General features: G+C 39.5%; 1 protein-coding gene across 9 annotated transcripts in view; it reads left to right on the top strand.

The window, feature by feature from the left end:
• The window catches only part of ERC1 (ELKS/RAB6-interacting/CAST family member 1), a 214,022-nt gene that overhangs the window by 74,232 nt on the left and 122,900 nt on the right, over positions 1-16,890 (top strand). For 7 of the 9 annotated variants that reach the window (XM_048499840.1, XM_048499838.1, XM_048499839.1 and 4 more), the window contains 2 exons: positions 189-382; positions 9,729-9,740. In XM_048499840.1, the coding sequence (XP_048355797.1) occupies positions 189-382; positions 9,729-9,740 (206 nt within the window). The remainder of the gene's footprint in view (positions 1-188; positions 383-9,728; positions 9,741-16,890) is intronic. The other 2 variants (XM_048499842.1, XM_048499841.1) reach the window with 1 other exon arrangement.

Here is a 16,890-nt window from a genome sequence, read left to right as displayed (position 1 = left end):
CATCAGATTGTGGAAGGTGGGGATAGTTTAATCTTAATTGGCCTTTTCCTGTAATAACTAATTTACAGTTTCTCAAATGTTCTTCTTGCTCTTGAGAATAAGTTGCATATTTTAGAGATATGTGATTTGGATCAGAATGTTTTCAGTTATGAATGTGAAGGGTAATGCTTGGGATACTGTTTTTTCAGGCTCACGAAGCAACACTGGAAGCTAGGGCCAGTCCAGAGATGAGTGATCATTTTCAACAGTTAGAGAGAGAAGTGACACGGTATCGAGAAGAATCCACTAAGGCTCAAGCAGAGGTGGATCGCCTGCTGGAAATCTTGAAGGAGATGGAAAATGAGAAGAATGATAAAGATAAGAAGATAGCAGAACTGGAAAGGTAAGATGAGTGTTTTAAATTAAGGAGGCATCATGATAGAAAAGGCAGGTATGAGTTATCCAGCTTCTTGTTTTTAAGAACTCTGGAGTATTTGAGGTTGATGCTAAGAGTTTCAAAATATTTTGTAGCTTTGTGATTGTTCAGAAAAGTAAGCTGGAGGAATTGGTGTAAATAATTGGAACTGAAATATATTGCAATCTTGTGCAGTCGGAAGAAGAAATTGTTGATTTGTAGCTTAGCAAAATAGTAGTTAAGCTGCATGTACGCTAAACTCAGAAAACCAGTTTTCTTCCCTGCAATATATTTGACAAAGATTATGTTGAGCAGATTAGCCTGATCTTATTAGGGTTGGCCCTGGTAAGTATTTGGATGGGAGACCACCAAGGAATACCAGGGTCGCTCCACAGAGACAATGGCAAACCACCTCTTAACATTTCTTTCCTCGAAAGCTTATGGGGTTGCCATTGGTTGCCACTACAACAACAACAAAAGTTGAGCATCTTTCATATACATTTTGATGTAAGGACTAGTTCTCCTATCAGAAGATAACAGGTCCAGGCCAAATCAGATATGACTTTACAGGTTTGAAACAGGATTTTCGTCTCTTAGAGTTAACATTTTTATTAGTGACTTCAAAAACCATTTTTTCTACTAAAAAGGATGGGTACAGTGTTGCAGTTCGACTAGGTTTGTATGTGGTCATCTGAAACCTAGCGGTTGATCACAGGGGGAAGTCATAAAAACTTTGGGTGGAAAGAAGGGAAACACCATTTTTAGCCATTAATCTCTTGAGATGTGGTTCTAAACGCTTGGCATCTTGACGTAGCAATAAATAAATTGTATTAAAAGGTGTATTGGGGAGATTCTTCACTTGGCTCTTTCTCTAATTTTTTCTCTTGGGCTAGAGTGGATTTCCTTAACATTATTTCATATGGTTTCAACTGCGTTGTGTCAAATGCCAGGAAAATCACATAGATTGAGACCACCGCCTGGGTAGAATTTTCCTTGGTGGATTTATTAATCCTGGAAATGAGATGACTGCACTTGCTCCACATCTGTGCCATTCGTTCACTTGGCTTCATATTTTAAGACTGAGCTAAATGCAGAACATGTAAATAGCCATGGGCAGTATCAGTGTAAACTGCTGGTAAAAGTACTATCCACAGTTTAGGGAGCAAATCTAGTATGTATTTCACAAATGTTCCTTACATCTGCAAATACTTAGACCTTCACATGGTCCTCTTCTGTGTTGCATTAGAATCTAGTCAAATGTGCCAAAACAACTTTCTCAACTCATTAAGAAAAACATGGGCAAACTAATTATAGTTAAAACCTTTGAACTGGATCACCTGCTAGGATTTTCTTGAATGAAGTTTGTTCCTGTTTCAGTGAATCAAAAGAGAGCTTAGTAAGTTCCAATCCAATCTGAGGCCTTTATTGGCATCTAAGCTTTGAAAGTTCATTTTTCTCTCTTCTCCCTATTTTCCAATTAAAAAATTGATCCCCTCGTTTGGTAGTGAATTGATGGCTAAAATGAAAAAAAAAAAAGGATCCTCTTCATCTCCTTTTAAAAACACTCCCTGAGGCAATTGCTTCCTAGAATTTTCTTGAACTTGATTTGTAGGCTAATAACCCAGACCTACTTCTCCACACCACATCTCTGTGTTCATTGCTCAAGGCTCTCCAGAATGTTTCTTCCACATCAAACTGAACAGGCTGTAGCAGAACCACCTTATCTTTCCTTCTTAATGCTGACCACTGATTAAATGCCATTTTCAGATATTCTGAATTTTCCTTCCCCTTCTCTCATGTCCCCTGGGTCCCACAGCACCTTCCTTTTAAAACTTCTTCAACGTGCATCTTTTTGTTGCTGCGTCTATGAAGAAAACTGTTTTTCATGTTTGAATTCTTTACAGTACAGTATCATCTCCATGGTTATGTGTAAATGGATTTTTCCATCTGAATGTAACCCCGCAGTCATGTAGGATGAATACTGGGTGAAATTGATAACACAGTAGTTACAGTTGGAGAATCCCATATCAATTTCACATTGGTAAGAAAAGTATGTGGTATTGTTTGAATTGTTCCTTTGCCGTTCTAGCCTTCCGGTCTGTAAGTTGTAATGAGAAAAAAGTTGTAATAAGAAAAAAGTCTTCATGTCCATGATTCTGAAACAGACTTGGGTATTAGTTGCACAGGAGGCAATTTTCCATGATTGCGAAATGCCACCAGTTTGGAGAGGCACGCTATATGTCTTGGGCCACATTTGCTTCATTTACCAGAATGTAGAAGTAGCTGTAGGACTGAAACTAACCAACCTGTTCCTTTACTGTAGGTTACCATTTCCTTTTTGGGAAGAAGAAATGAACTGAGAGTTGCCAGGAATTTTCCATAGCTGTGTCCCAGGAAAAAAGGAGATCAGTGTTAAAAATTATAGGCAATAAGAGCAGAACAGGCAGAATACAGCAAACAGCAAAGCTTAACAGAGGTTTAGTTCATAGCCCCTGTGGAAGAAGTGAAAACTCTTCAATTTTAAAAGCCACCTTATTTGTCAGTTGCTTTTTTTATGCAGTTCTGCTCACAATGTTGGCTGTCCACTTCCTCTTACTAACTATTTGTATTGTCATCCCATGGTCATCTGATGTTTTATTCAATCTTTTTCTTCTGTGTTTTCCCTTTCTTTCTCTCCCTTCTTTCTGTCATTTCTGGTTTTTCTTGGATCGTTTTATGTGTTTGGTTTCTTTGACCATGCCTTTTCTCCGAAGGCACGCTACTTCGCACAGATTGTCATCCCCTTACCAGGTGTCTGTCCCTGCACCACAGCCTGTAGGGGGGTTTGTGTGGGACTTTTTAGGAAAGTGAGTTTATGACAAGGCTATTGTTACTTGCTGGTGGAATGCTGCTTCCTGATAACTGGCTGTGCTTTTTGCTGCAATTTGCTGTAGTCAGTGTGTGCGCACGTGCATTAATATGTCAGCAGTGTATCTGAACATTGTCACACTGTTTAGAAAAATAGATTTGCTGTGCTTCTTTTAAAACACCTTCCTCTCTTCCATGGTTGCATTCCTGTGAACGTTTTAATTAAAACATAATGATATGCAGATATTTCAACTTCTGGACTTTTGGCACTCTTCAGTACCTTAGGTGTGACTTCAAATATAAATAAAATATTTTATGAAAAAACTAGCACAGGATGACTGAGTACTATCACACAGCCTAATAATAGTTTTGTTAATAAGTACTATGCCAATAAAAGGTTGATGAATGATAATAAGTGTGTTGGATTAGAGATACGAAGACCCAGAGGGGAAAAGTTCATGGAAAACCCAGATTTCTTTCTTTCCTTTTTTTTAAGGACTTCTGTTTTTCCAACAGAAAAATAATTTTGGAGAGCATTGAAAAATGAATGAAATGCTTTTTGGGACAAGGCTTTACTTGTTCCAAATGTATAGCATGAAAAAGTCTGAGGGCTCTGTTAAGTTTTCCAATGGTGGTGGTGGTATTATTTATTTATTTATTTATTTATACATACATACATACATACATACATACATACATACATACATACATACATACATACATACATACATACATACATACATACATCTTCATATACCGCCCAACCCCCAAAGGGCTCTGCACGGTGAACAATAAGGCCAAAATGGCAATATGCAAAATGTAGTAATAAATATAAAACAATGAAATGTTAAAATACTAACAAAGCAGCAACACATAAAACTATTATTAGTGGTGCCTGATCCCATGCTCGAGAGGGGACATAGCAAATTAAGGTAATACTGGGGAGCACTAAAAGAAACTCCCCCCTTAAGTTGAGTGACATGTTTTTAAGCAAAATTTTCTCTAAAACGTGTTAGATGAAAATTTGTAAATAAACCAGTCTACAATATTAGATCATCTCTGTTTGTGATATAGATTAGATTTATTTGATTTCCAAACCACTCTCCCCATCAAATGGGCTCAGACTGGTGAACAGCAAGATAAATTATACAGTTCAAATCAACAATACAGTGTTCAAATTCCGCAGTTCATATACCGCAGTTGGATAAAAAACTGATTCCCACAAATGTATTACCCTTCCCATACATACTAGTGAGGATAGGTATAATATCACGAGCATAAAATCAGTAAGGTATAATATCACGAACATAAAATCAGTAAGCCCATAAAACGAAAAAGGAAGAGAGGAAGAGAGGCCAGCTAATATGGAATACCATCGCTTTCCTCAGCCACATGGCTGGCGAAATAACTCTGTCTTGCATTTCCTGCAGAACTGTGACAGATCCATAGACAAATAAAGCATACTTTAAAATGTGATCAATAATATGCTGTACAGTATTTAACAATAATACATTGTTATCAAGTTCATTTTTTCAGTGTTAAATTTTAACTTGATATGCAACAGAATTTTTCCACCTCCACCTCCAATTTTAATTTTTTTAATTTGTTTGTATCTCGCAAATGGCAAAAATGAATGCATATGTATTCTCAAGCATTGGGTATCTTAGCAGTTTTTCTTATAGACAGTTATGGTATAGTTTAAATTCCATCACTATGCCAAAATAGAATTTAATATGCTGCTTATGAATGACATCTAATGTTGTCACTAATATAAGCTTCAGTTTGATAGGAAAGTATATATCACGATTTCTCCCGAAATTTCATTTTCCCCCCAAACCCCATATATCTTTTCAGTGAGTTCAAAATGTCTGAGAATTGTACATCTCTATATATGATCAATTATTTCAGGTTACGTATTACACATCTTTCCTCAATGAAAAGCTGGGGGGAAAGAGCAGCTGTAGATAACTGTCCCCCAGAATGGCTCATTGTTGTATCCACACAAATCGTTAATACATTTAGAGATGATCCAAACAGAAACTTAATGCTATAAGTTGTTGTGTTCAGCCCCACACACCTCCCACTGTTTCGGGAATCCCTGTAACTCAGGTGATACTGGGTGGTGCTGCAGGCTGTGGGGAGAGGCAAGATCAAAAAGTTCTGTTCTGCGAGCACTACTCATACTGAATAGAATCCAGGCCTTCAATTTTTCAAAGGCTAAATATTACATAAAAAGAGCCCACCAGGACATATCAGCAACCAGTGGATATTTTATTCAAAAGCTCACCTCAGAATAAAGGGGATTTTCCAGATTGGCATAAATGCATCATGAGAAGCATGAAGAAAACAAGTTGGGATGTCACTAGAATGCAGGTAAAAGTACTTGCATGTGTGTTTAGTCTGGCCTGATATTAGAGTAATTTTAATGCCTTTATTTTTAAAGCTGCCAAATAGAAAGTAACTTTAAACATTACTACCCTTGCTTTATTAGACATGACTATTCTAGCAGTTTAGGGATTGCTTATCATATACCCATTCTGATTCTTCACAGCATTTAATTGGCTGGATATTACCTTGGGGCAGGAGATTTGAACTAACCATTAGCTATTTTAAAGCAATAGGGTTTTAATTCTTGTTTTTCTAAGCATTTTTGGCATATTATCCAACTAAAATTTTGAAAGTCTTAGCTCCTATCTGCTCTTTTAGCCTGTTCTTGTCTCTATCAGAATTTCAGTTTCTCTGGTCTTTTCCACACATCAGAAATAAAATGTCCTGCAGAGATCCATTTTAGCTTTTTGTGTGCCCTCTATGTGGAGAACCCAAGCATTGCCACCCAAAATGGTTATTTTTCCTGCCTGCTGGCCAACAGAGCTCTTGTCAGTTTTATAGTTGTGCCTGCCATTTTGTTTTGCTGCAGAGATTCTCCTGCCTCCACCATTTGGTGAAGGTTTCCCATGAAGGTTTCCACTACTTGAAATTCATCCATGCGCAATTTCACTGTAAAAAGTACATGAATGAAGTTCGTTTTGCCTGACGATCCTGCGCATGCATCATTTTTCCTTTTTGTTTGTCTGTTTTGAAAGGGATGTCTGCAAAGCTATGACCAACACAAATATGCCCATATTGCAGATTCTCATGTTGTATTGTAGCTTCCCAGACATTCCCCTCAAAACAAAAACGAAAAACAACACATGCTCGGGATCACCAGGCAAAACAAACTTTACCCATGTACTTTTTAGGGTGAAATTGCACGCTGATGAGCTGCAAGCAGAGACCTCCACAACTGCAGCAAACCTGAAAGTAAGAGGTGGGGAGAGGGAGAAATAAAGTGCTCCTGCCTGCAAAGGCAAGCAGGAGATATCTTCAACCCATCTTCAGAAAAAAAGATTGCTAGTTTAGCAATTTTTGGAAAACCTGGGTTGAGAGAAATAAACATTCTGAAGAGAGAGCTGTGCAAACCTCTTCTCCAAAACACTTTTAATAATGTCCTAAAGACGTTATATTTCTGATGTGCGGAAAAGGCTGCTGTTCTACACTTGGTAGCTGATCTGAAGAAAAGTGGTTCTGTTCTCTTAACAGTGGTTTAATGCTTAGAAAGTAACAGCTGAAATTTTCTTGGCGTTTTAAAGGAACTTTTCTCATGGCCAGTTGGCAGTGCTACCTGCACCCTAACAAGTTGAATCTACATGCTCATTGGGAAAGAGGTGGTGGTAAATGACTGTATCCCATTTTCTCTTTTGTAGTGGCAACAATCGACTACAGGAAAGAGAGAATAAAGTCTACTCATGCAAATAAAAATGCTTTAAAAAGCAAAATTGGCATGAAAATATAGTAGGTCTTTTTTGCCTTCATTTAAAAGGAAAAGGCTGGTGTTCTATTTCCTTTATACTACACATTGGTGGTATTACAAAATTTAACTATTCCTCTGGCAAAACCAGGACAGCTCTATCCAGGATGGGTGGAAAGTTGGCACATATGATGTCTGTACAAGTAAATAGGTGGAAAGCTAAGAAATTTACGTTAATTAATTTAATTGAATATTTCACACAGATCCTTTTTTATACTAAACGTGAGAATTTCTAGGTTTGAGACCATTTCTAAGCTTGTGGAGACATAGAAATAGCATTCCTTAACAAATGGAATTTAAAAGTTCTTGTGTAAGGACAGTATGCTATTTTGAGCAGTATGCTATATTCCTCTACACCGAAATAGTGAGACGATCTGTGATTTTTTAGCTTCGGTCCTGTTATTTAGAAATATCTCGGTACCGCTATGGTACAGTTTTTATTCTCTACTTAAAATAATGTGTCTGAGCTATATACTTTGGAGACTTGGAAGAGGGATGCTACTGGATGTTGTAAGGAATGTGGGTTGCATGTATGCCTGGGGGAAAATGGTTGCTTGCAATAATGTTTGCATTATTTTGTAACTAGAAGTAAGTCATTCTGTATTATCCTGCTTGCTTTTGGGGGTGGGGGAGAGAATTGTTTGCACCTTCGTATTGAAGTCAATTTCACTGATTTAGGGTAAAAAATGTTTTATAGGTAAGTGTGGTCAAAAAAACGTATCCACAGTGCCCTGCCATTTTAAGCATGTTTTCAATGTATACAGCAGTCTACCCCAGAATTTTTGCCTAGCTTTTGTTAAAATTACCGTGCCATGAGCTTTCCATGCTTGCTTATTCTTCCTTGCCAGCTGTTAGTGTAAGTACAATATATAGATAGCATTTCTTTTCTCTGCAGTATGACATTTTTAAGTCATCGTATTAGACCTCTCTGTTTTGTTGCCAAAACAAATATTTTCTGTATTTGTTCAGAAATGCCTGTTAGAGTTAGAAGTTACCTACTTCGTTGTACTTTTCATGAACTGTGTTTTTCATTGTGACCACTAAAATTTCTAGTAAGCAGCATACCAGCCCAAAATGAATAGTTTCTATGCCTACTCTAATAGCATTTATTTGGAGACATTTAAAATAAGGAAGCAGATAGATTTTAAAGGATCTAAAGATAAGTTTGATTCCTAACTTTGACAACAGCTGGATTTTCCAAATGAATTTACTGACATAGTTGAACGCCCAGTAAGCATCTCGGATCGACTGTCTTTTCTAATCAAATCAGAAACAGTAGACTTCTGTTTTGAATTATGTGATTCCAGTGAACTGTATATTCCAGTGAACTGCCTGTGTATGAGGCACATTTGCATGAGATTAGGGTATGGTTGTTAAACACAGGATACACTGACTGTATCTAAAACATCACTATTTACTTTGCAAGTGCACAGGTGGTTAGCAGTTATGTATGGCAGAAAAGAGTTTTTGAGTAAAAGAACATAGGATAACTCAATACAAATATGTTCCATAAAATCAGTGTTCTATTGTTCTAGTGATTTTTTAATACCTCTGATAGATTTCTTAAAGTATGCCTAACAGAGGGTGCACAAATGTTGCCTCAACTGGCTTGTGGACATTTTTAAGTGGGCATTGGAGTGATCCAGCAGCAACAAAAAGCAGTATAACATTGGAGAACAGAACTTTAACTTGGACGCAGATTAGTGGCATAATTGTGGCTAGTATTTTATGCCTCGTAAAGGGGTCCAAAGCTTTTTTGGCAATCAGATAGAAGGGTGTTCGTAATAGGTACTGTGTTTTGATTTTTGTCTGTGGATTGCCTGTTTATCAGTGAAATTGACCATGGACTGAATGCCTCTGATAGCAGCACATTGGAATTGACACCAAGAAGGCAATAATGAACTAATGAGGCCTGTTACTGTGCACTCGTCTCCAACAGGTAGTTTTTAGCTGGCCGGCTGCTGAGTCGTGTTGGAGAGAGCTGTCTAGAAGTAGCATGTTCATTATTGTGCTTTAGATTGCACCTTGTGGCACAGACGAGTATATCTGCTTTAGGATAATTTTTACGAAAACAAATGTAAGAATAGTTCATAATTATAAAATCCCATTATGATCAACACCAAAGGCAGGTTTGCACTGTATACATTCGCTTGATGTTGACTTTGTCATTCAGATATAAATTTAAGAATTACTTTAAGATATAAATTTAAGATCAATGTTAAACTTGAGGGCAGCCTGAAAAGACTTGTCAAGATTCACAGATTTGCCTCCCTGCAAACTCATATGTTATAAAAGTGATCCCCAGACGGTAAATGGTAGCATTTTTGTACCTGCTAAAATGTCTGTTAAGATACATTGCACTTTTTTCTTGGAACAATAACAATCAAAAGAGCAATTCTTTTATGTAGAATGGTGTAATCTAATTAGGTGGTTCTTTTTGTTTATGCGAAGCCTACCACACTGATGGGTTTGGAGGACTGAAAGAGTCTTGCCTTTCTTTTCCATCTTGTCTTGTTATCTAGTGCTATGCTACTTCTTTGTCACTTTTCTTGCAGTGTTAACTTGGGAGTCTATCCTCATTAATGCTTTCTCTAACTTTCTCTTTCACATTTCCTACCATGGATTTGCTGTTTGCTTCAGCCTCACCTCAAGGTCAGTATGTTAATATCAGGATTTTATGAGATTGATGGATCTAAAATTGAGCTGTTGATACATTGAAATCTTTTGTTCTATAGAACATAGGATGAGAAATTTTAATTGCTTTATTTAAACCTTGGAACCACGCTGGTTGTATTTTTCTTGGCAAAATGCAGAGAAAATTGGCTGTAGAACTTTTTCCTCTTTGGACATTGTCACTTGCACAGTACTAAACAATATTTTAAAATGTTTTGTCAAAGACTTTCATGGCCTGAATCACTGGGGTGTTGTGTGGTTTCTGGGCTGTATGGCCGTGTTCTAGTAGCATTTTCTCCTGACATTTTGCCTGCATGTGTGGCTGGCATCTTCAGAGGATCTTCTGAAGATGCCAACCACAGATGCAGACAAAACGTCAGGAGAAAATGCTACTAGAACATGGCCAGACAGCCTGGAAACCATACAACACCCCAATGTTTTGAAAGTGAAACCAGTTATGACATACATTTTGTTTTCTGGAAATAACAATACATTTCTGCATTGGAGTTATTTTTACCCATTCCAAGTAATATATTGGGGTAACCGCCGCCCCCTTCCCAAGATTATATCAGGAAAACTCTGAGCCAAAGAACCGTTTTAAGTGCTTTGCAGAGATACAGCCTTTCATGATAGCCTGAAGATCCTTCCTAACAACATGAAGAATATTTATCTCACCATAAAGAGATGTGTTGAAGGGGCAGAAGCATCAACCTTTACAAAATACTATCAATTAATCCTTTTAGAGGTTTTAAACTGTTTTAAATTTCACAAGAGTTTGAAAGTTTGTTAGTTGTCTGATATCTTAGTTTCAAGCCATAGTTTTTGTTGTCCCACAGTTTAAGCAGTTACCATACTTGTGTAAATCAATATACAAAGGGAAGATGAATATACACAAAAAAGTGTCTTTTTGAGCTCTGGATGTTGTATTATGAACCATTGATTTCTGCCTCCACAGATTGTGTGGGACTCTCTGTACCCCAATATAAATTTTAATTTAGCATGGGGTAAAAATATACCTCATAATATATGTAATTTTTTTACTGTTTTAGAGGATTAGTAGGGAAGAGCTGTGAAAAATATTTTATAGCATAAAAATTAGAATGATGCAGTCTAGTGAAATGTGACCTTTCTCACGCCTTCCATCCCTGAACCAAGTACCATTTTTGTATCCTGCAACTCACTTCATTCGAGCTATAATGTATGGCAGTGAGGAAGGAGTCATTTAAGGACTTGTTTGGGAACATGCCCCCTTACTTGTTTCATATCAACAGAAACTATGGACAAAATCACTAGTTCTCAAACTTTATTAATTTTATTGCTCTTCTGCTACCACATTATCTTAGACCAGGGCTCAGCAGGGGCCCATATATAACAGGAACTAGCAGCAAAGCCCATTGAGGGGGAGAGGCAATGGGCCCTAGCAAAGGATCGAAGAGGAAACATCTCCCTGCAATAGGCTTTAGTGGGGCTGAAGCAGTGTCGTCCCCCTGCTCCCATCATGACACTTATGTGGTTCTGAGTCTGCGGCTCAGGAGTGGGAGAGGCTAGAGATGTATGGGTTGGGGTATGCTGGAAGATGAGGATCAGGGGAGGGTGGCGAGGAATGGCTTGGGGTGGGGGTAGGCAGCAAGGTGAGAGTTGGTGTAGAAGAGGATGGAACCGAGTGGCTTGGAATGGCAGGAGGGTTGAAAGGGGAGGCTTGGGGTGGGGGAGAGCAGAAAGGGGAGTGTTCTAGTAGGGCAGGGTGGCAAGGTTAGGGCTGGGCTGGGGGAAAAGGTTGGAAGGTGTGGCTAGGAGTGGGGGAGGGTGACAAGGGGTGGCTAGTGATGGGAAAGGGTAGCAAGGTGTGCCTAGGTGTGGGAGAGGGTGGAATTTAGATGGTTGGCAGGGGGAGGCAGGGATTGGGGAGTTCTGGGGGGTGGGAGGAAGGGAACAATCTTGTGGGCCTGGCTGGGGAGTACTTGGGATGGGGGGAAGGGAAGGGGCTGGGGAGTGCTCAATGTGGGGGGAAGGTAAGTGTTTGCCAGGCCTGGGGAGGGCCCAGCTGGGGATTTCTCAGGGCAGGGGGGGGAAGGGAAGCATCTTGCTGGGCCCACAGAGGGCCTGGCTGGGGAGTCCTGGGGATGGCGGGGAAGGGAAGGGTCTTGCAGGGCCCACGGTGGGCCGGACTAGGGGAGGTTTTGCCAGGCCACAGGGGAGCTGCTCTGCAGCCTGGCAATGGCCAATGGGAGTGCAGGACATGCAGGGCTTGGGTCATCAGACGTTCGAACCCTTAGCCAATTATGTATTGTTAAGATGGTTTCAGGAGGCAACAAGTGAAAACTGATCATTGCCCTTATGCTACACAGAGCTAAGAAAATCCCTTTTTCCCCTTATCAGCCAATTCCATTGTTGCCCTGTTGGTTCAGTGGGAAAGCCAGAAACATCCAATCACGGCCCTCAGAGGGAGATGGAGAAAAGAGTGGGTAGAGGGAAAATAATAATTTAATGGTCATTTTTCTTCAAGTAGGGTCTAGACAGTCTGAACAGCATGTTAGAAATAGCTTTATCCTGTAATGTGTCTTCAGGAAGAAACATACTGGGTGAAGTATGGTGGCCTGAGGTGGCAAATTCTGGTTTGTAAGAGTCAATTTAGTGTTCCTGGGTTTATTAAAGCTAAGAGGCAGATGGAGGTCTGCATGGTGAAATCTCCATAATCTTAAACTAGATTGGATAACCTGTGGGAATGTTATCTGTTTTATCCGCATACACTAGACTGGCAATTTGTGATTGGCTGTTTCCCAGTTTCTGTGGTTGGGGCTGTATGTCAGTGAAACAGCCCCTGCTTTGCATTCTGAAGATTCCAGATTGAATCCCTGGCAATTTCAGTTAAGGATGAGATAATAAAGTGATGTGAAAGACCTCTGCCTTGAGAACCTGGTGAGGCATTGCCAGTCTGAATTGATGATATTGACCTTTATGGACTGATGGTCTGATTCAGTAACATCTTATCCTGTTCTGTAACATTTTATCCTATAGAGAAGCTTTAACCAGAGGTGTCATCAGTTATTCACCTTGTAGATGGCTAACAACAAGTGAATTACTATAACAGACCAATTCATGAACAAGTTTCTAGCCTCTGTGATGTTTAAGTTTGCCTAGTGATGGGGCAGAGTGGTGTGGGCGTTATCCCTCTGAAATTCACAAAGGAATAAGCTACTGAATAGAAGATAGTGGCTCATTAGAAGAGAAGAAGAGTTTGGATTTATATCCCCCCTTTCTCTCCTATAGGAGACTCAGAGGGGCTTACAAACTCCTTTCCCTTCCCCCCTCACAACAAACACCCTGTGAGGTGGGTGGGGCTGAGAGAGCTCCGAAGAACTGACAAGCCCAAGGTCACCCAGCTGGCATGTGTTGGAGTGTACAGGCTAATCTGAATTCCCCAGATAAGCCTTCACAGCTCAGGTGGCAGAGCGGGGAATCAAACCCGGTTCCTCCATATTAGAGTACACCTGCTCTTAACCATTACGCCACTGCTGCTCCTATTATATGTTCCCTTTCCCCACCAAAACAGAAAAGGCCTCAAGGTTGCATGCAGACACATACCAGAAAATGAAGAAGAAATAACAGAACACACACAAACCCATATTAAACACAATTCCAGACCATGTGCACCACTACTGACTGAGAGCAAGTTCAGTCCCTGTGGCCTGGCAGCGCCTAAGGCTACAACTTGACTTTGAACTGGCATCCAACAGTCCAGTTCCAGAGGCAATGGATGTAGGCTACACACATCACATGCTACAACACCGGTGATTGGGTGTGAGCCAAGCCCCTGGGAATCAATAGTTTCTGGGCAAAGAAGGGGAGGAGGAGAGAATGTCAGCCCTGCCATGCATGGTCTCAGGCGATTTAAACATTTGTTTGCTCTCCCATGCAAGTAAAAGTTTTAACCGATTTGGGTCAATTTGTGTTTGTACCCCAGAAGTAAAGAGTCCCAAGGAGTGCTATTCTTGTGAATGGAGGAGTGAATTAATACTATCCTAGAGTGTCTGTGCTACACATGAGAGACCAGGAGCATGTGTGGTGCTTCCTAACCCATTTTTGAGTTTCTGTTCTTGATGTATTAATGTTTTCTGGCCTTCTCTTTTTAGGGTGTCAGGATTTGCCTTCATAGGTCATGGTGCTTTGCAAACAATTTTTGAGCCATTTGTATGGGAGAAAGCTGTATAAGTTCATAAGTAAGGATCATTTGGAACAAAAATCCCCTTTTGAATACATCTGTGGCTGCAAGGGCACAGAGTTGCTGTGAAGGGAAGCATGTATTGTATTTCAGGGCTTGCTTAGACCTGAGCTCTCTTCTGAAGATCGTGATTTTAAAAAAATACTGGATGTTTTAGGTTTTATTTAGGATTTTATGGTATGTTATTGTCCAAAACATTGCTATGGGAAGTCTTACCAGAGTTGCACAAGTTTCTTCTTTTGTAAGTTGCAAAAATAATTGAAAGGAAGTTATTAAAGTTCCAAAAATATTTGTATAAGCAATCTTACAACAAAAGACTGTGTTGAGCTATTGAGCAGCATCCCCACTGGTAATAACTCCACTTACCCATATACTGAGGAGGCTAAACTTGGGAAGCAAGAATAACAGTAACACTACCTGATTTCATCACCTGTAGTGGGAGGAAAATTGGAAACACATTGTTACAGTAATTCATATCCTGTGTGTGCCATAGAGCCCCAGAAAATTCAACTTGTGGCTTTATTAATGCCATATGGAAGAAGATGGTGAAACATGGGAGACAGGGCTGGCAAATCCCAGTGTTCTGCTGGACAGGTATGTTTCCAGTCAGGGCTGAAATGCACAAGAGCAAAAGACTGTAAAGGATAGGATTGTGCTTTTTTTTTTTTTAAATCCAAACAAAATAGCACTTTAATTTTAGATTGGATAGAAAGCTAGCAGGAAAGAGATCTTATCACATTTCACCAGTTCGGCATGCACAGTGCAGAGCATGTGTTTGCCCTGAAGGCATGTGCCAGAAGCCTGCACTGAAATGGCCTAATTGCCAGAGAGTTTTGTACAGAAGGAAATTGCGTCAAGGCTCTAATTTAAAAAGTCATCTTTGTTCTCTAGGGGAAAGCTTGTAGCTGGTTCTTCTGAACACAGATAGTTACCATTCTGCCCTGAAATAACCAGACTGGAATAAATTTCTTTCTGGCCTACCTGGGATGTGGTGCAGGGCGCTTCTGTGGGAAGGCTGAATTGGCTGAAGTGAACCCACCTTTGCTTTGTGTAAATTCTTGTTCTGTTCGGCCCCAATTTCTGCAAGACTGAGGGAAATGCCTCTCCTGATTCCCCCTTCCCACTGCAGCCATTCGTGCCACGTTCCATTCTGCTCCTTCCCCCAAGTCTTGGTGAAAGGAGGAGGCAAAGATCTCTTCCACATGATCCATTATGCTTATGATCATCTAGATACAGCATGTTGGTAAAATGTAAGCCACCGTATGAGGGGTAGCACTTCCAAATTACAACGCAAACACTCCTTAAAAATAATAGAGGGGGAGCGTTCACAGCGGAAAATTATTGAGCAGGAGTTCTTTGGCTACCTAATGATTCTTTTCTACAGATGCCCTTTCCCAGGCTATTTCCCTCTCATTTGCATTTATTTTGCATGTATCTCTCTGCCCCTGTATTCACATTGTGCTGACATCTGTAGTTTTGGTGGACACGTTTGTTGAGTGATATAGTGTTCTCTTCGTTGGTAGCACCCATATGAAAACAGATTTCAGGACTCTTTTATATCAGTAAATGTCAGTTAGTTGACCTCCCTTTAGTCTATATGAAGATGAAAATCACTTATGGCAGTTTGGCTAAAAGGAAGAAAGCTATAACACAGCTAATCTGGACTGTTGAGTTTTCAGAATTGAACTTCTGCTGCAAAATAATGAAATGTTAAAATGGAATATTTTGTACGCACCGTGTAGATCTTTCACTTTGAAAGATTCTTGTGAACCAAGTTGACACTGTCCTGTGGGTAAATGAAATAGTAAGAAAAAGCAGACTTTTAAATAGTATGTGCACTTTAAATAATATAAATGGTGCTCCCTCTTTCCCAAGCCAAAGACCCAGAGAATGCTTACACATAGGCAAAAGTAAAAAAATTATAGGCACTTGAATTCCAAAGAGATGCTGTTTCTTCTGTTCCCCAATTAGGAAGAACTTTCTGACTGTCAGGGTTGTTCCCCAATTAGGAAGAACTTTCTGACTGTCAGGGTTGTTCAACAGTGGAATTCACTGCCTCGGAGAGTGGTGGAGTCTCCTTCTTTGGAGGTTTTTAAACAGAGGTTGGATGAGCATATGTTGGGAGTGCTTTGATTGTGTGTTCCTGCATTGCAAGGGGTTGGACTTGATGGCCCTTGTGGTCTCTTCTATTATTCTAATTCCTACTTACAGGCTGTAATGTAGTTTTAAAATATTGTTTACATATTTTTAAAATATTTTTAAAAATTAAAAATATATTTTTAAAATTTCCTTGAGATTTTTGTAGAGTTCTAACACAAAGTTAAATCTCTCCTTGGGAGGATGGCTCTTCATCATGCATTTGGAAGAGTCTTATTAGGATGGGACTGCTTTTTAAAGAGAAATTGATGAAGCACATTTACCATGTTTATGTAAAACTTTTAAATAGCAATATATCTTGATGTTGGCATATCCCAGAGTAAACAAATTATCTCACGTGACATCAATGGACTGATAATTGAGGTTATTACTCAAATGTCTAAGAACACTGAAGACTTCGATTTAGTCTGTGTATATCTGATTATTCAAGGGAAATATTTTTGGAAAGCAATTTTATATCACTGAATGATTTATGTGCATCAGTTAATGATGAGGTGGACTGCTTTCTTCCATAGAAACATTAAAGTTGCCTCTAACCGATTTTGGGTGTTTGTCTATAATTCTGAAAGAGACTGATCATCTGGGTTTGAATTTTGTGGCAACACTGAGTGCAGATTTTTCCACTCATCGTGGTTGTGTCTCCTTGTAACCAAACATGGAGCACATTAACCACTGTCATGGAACTGGTGAATCAGCAGTTTGATGTAATATGGATCAGTTGTAAGAAGCTTTGGATTTCAAGGCAAGTTT

This window comes from Sphaerodactylus townsendi, linkage group LG06 (genome assembly GCF_021028975.2).
Source record: "Sphaerodactylus townsendi isolate TG3544 linkage group LG06, MPM_Stown_v2.3, whole genome shotgun sequence".
In the NCBI taxonomy this organism is placed as follows: Eukaryota; Metazoa; Chordata; class Lepidosauria; order Squamata; family Sphaerodactylidae; genus Sphaerodactylus; species Sphaerodactylus townsendi.
Note: the sequence above shows the minus strand (reverse complement) of the source record. Positions and strands in the feature narration are given on the sequence as shown.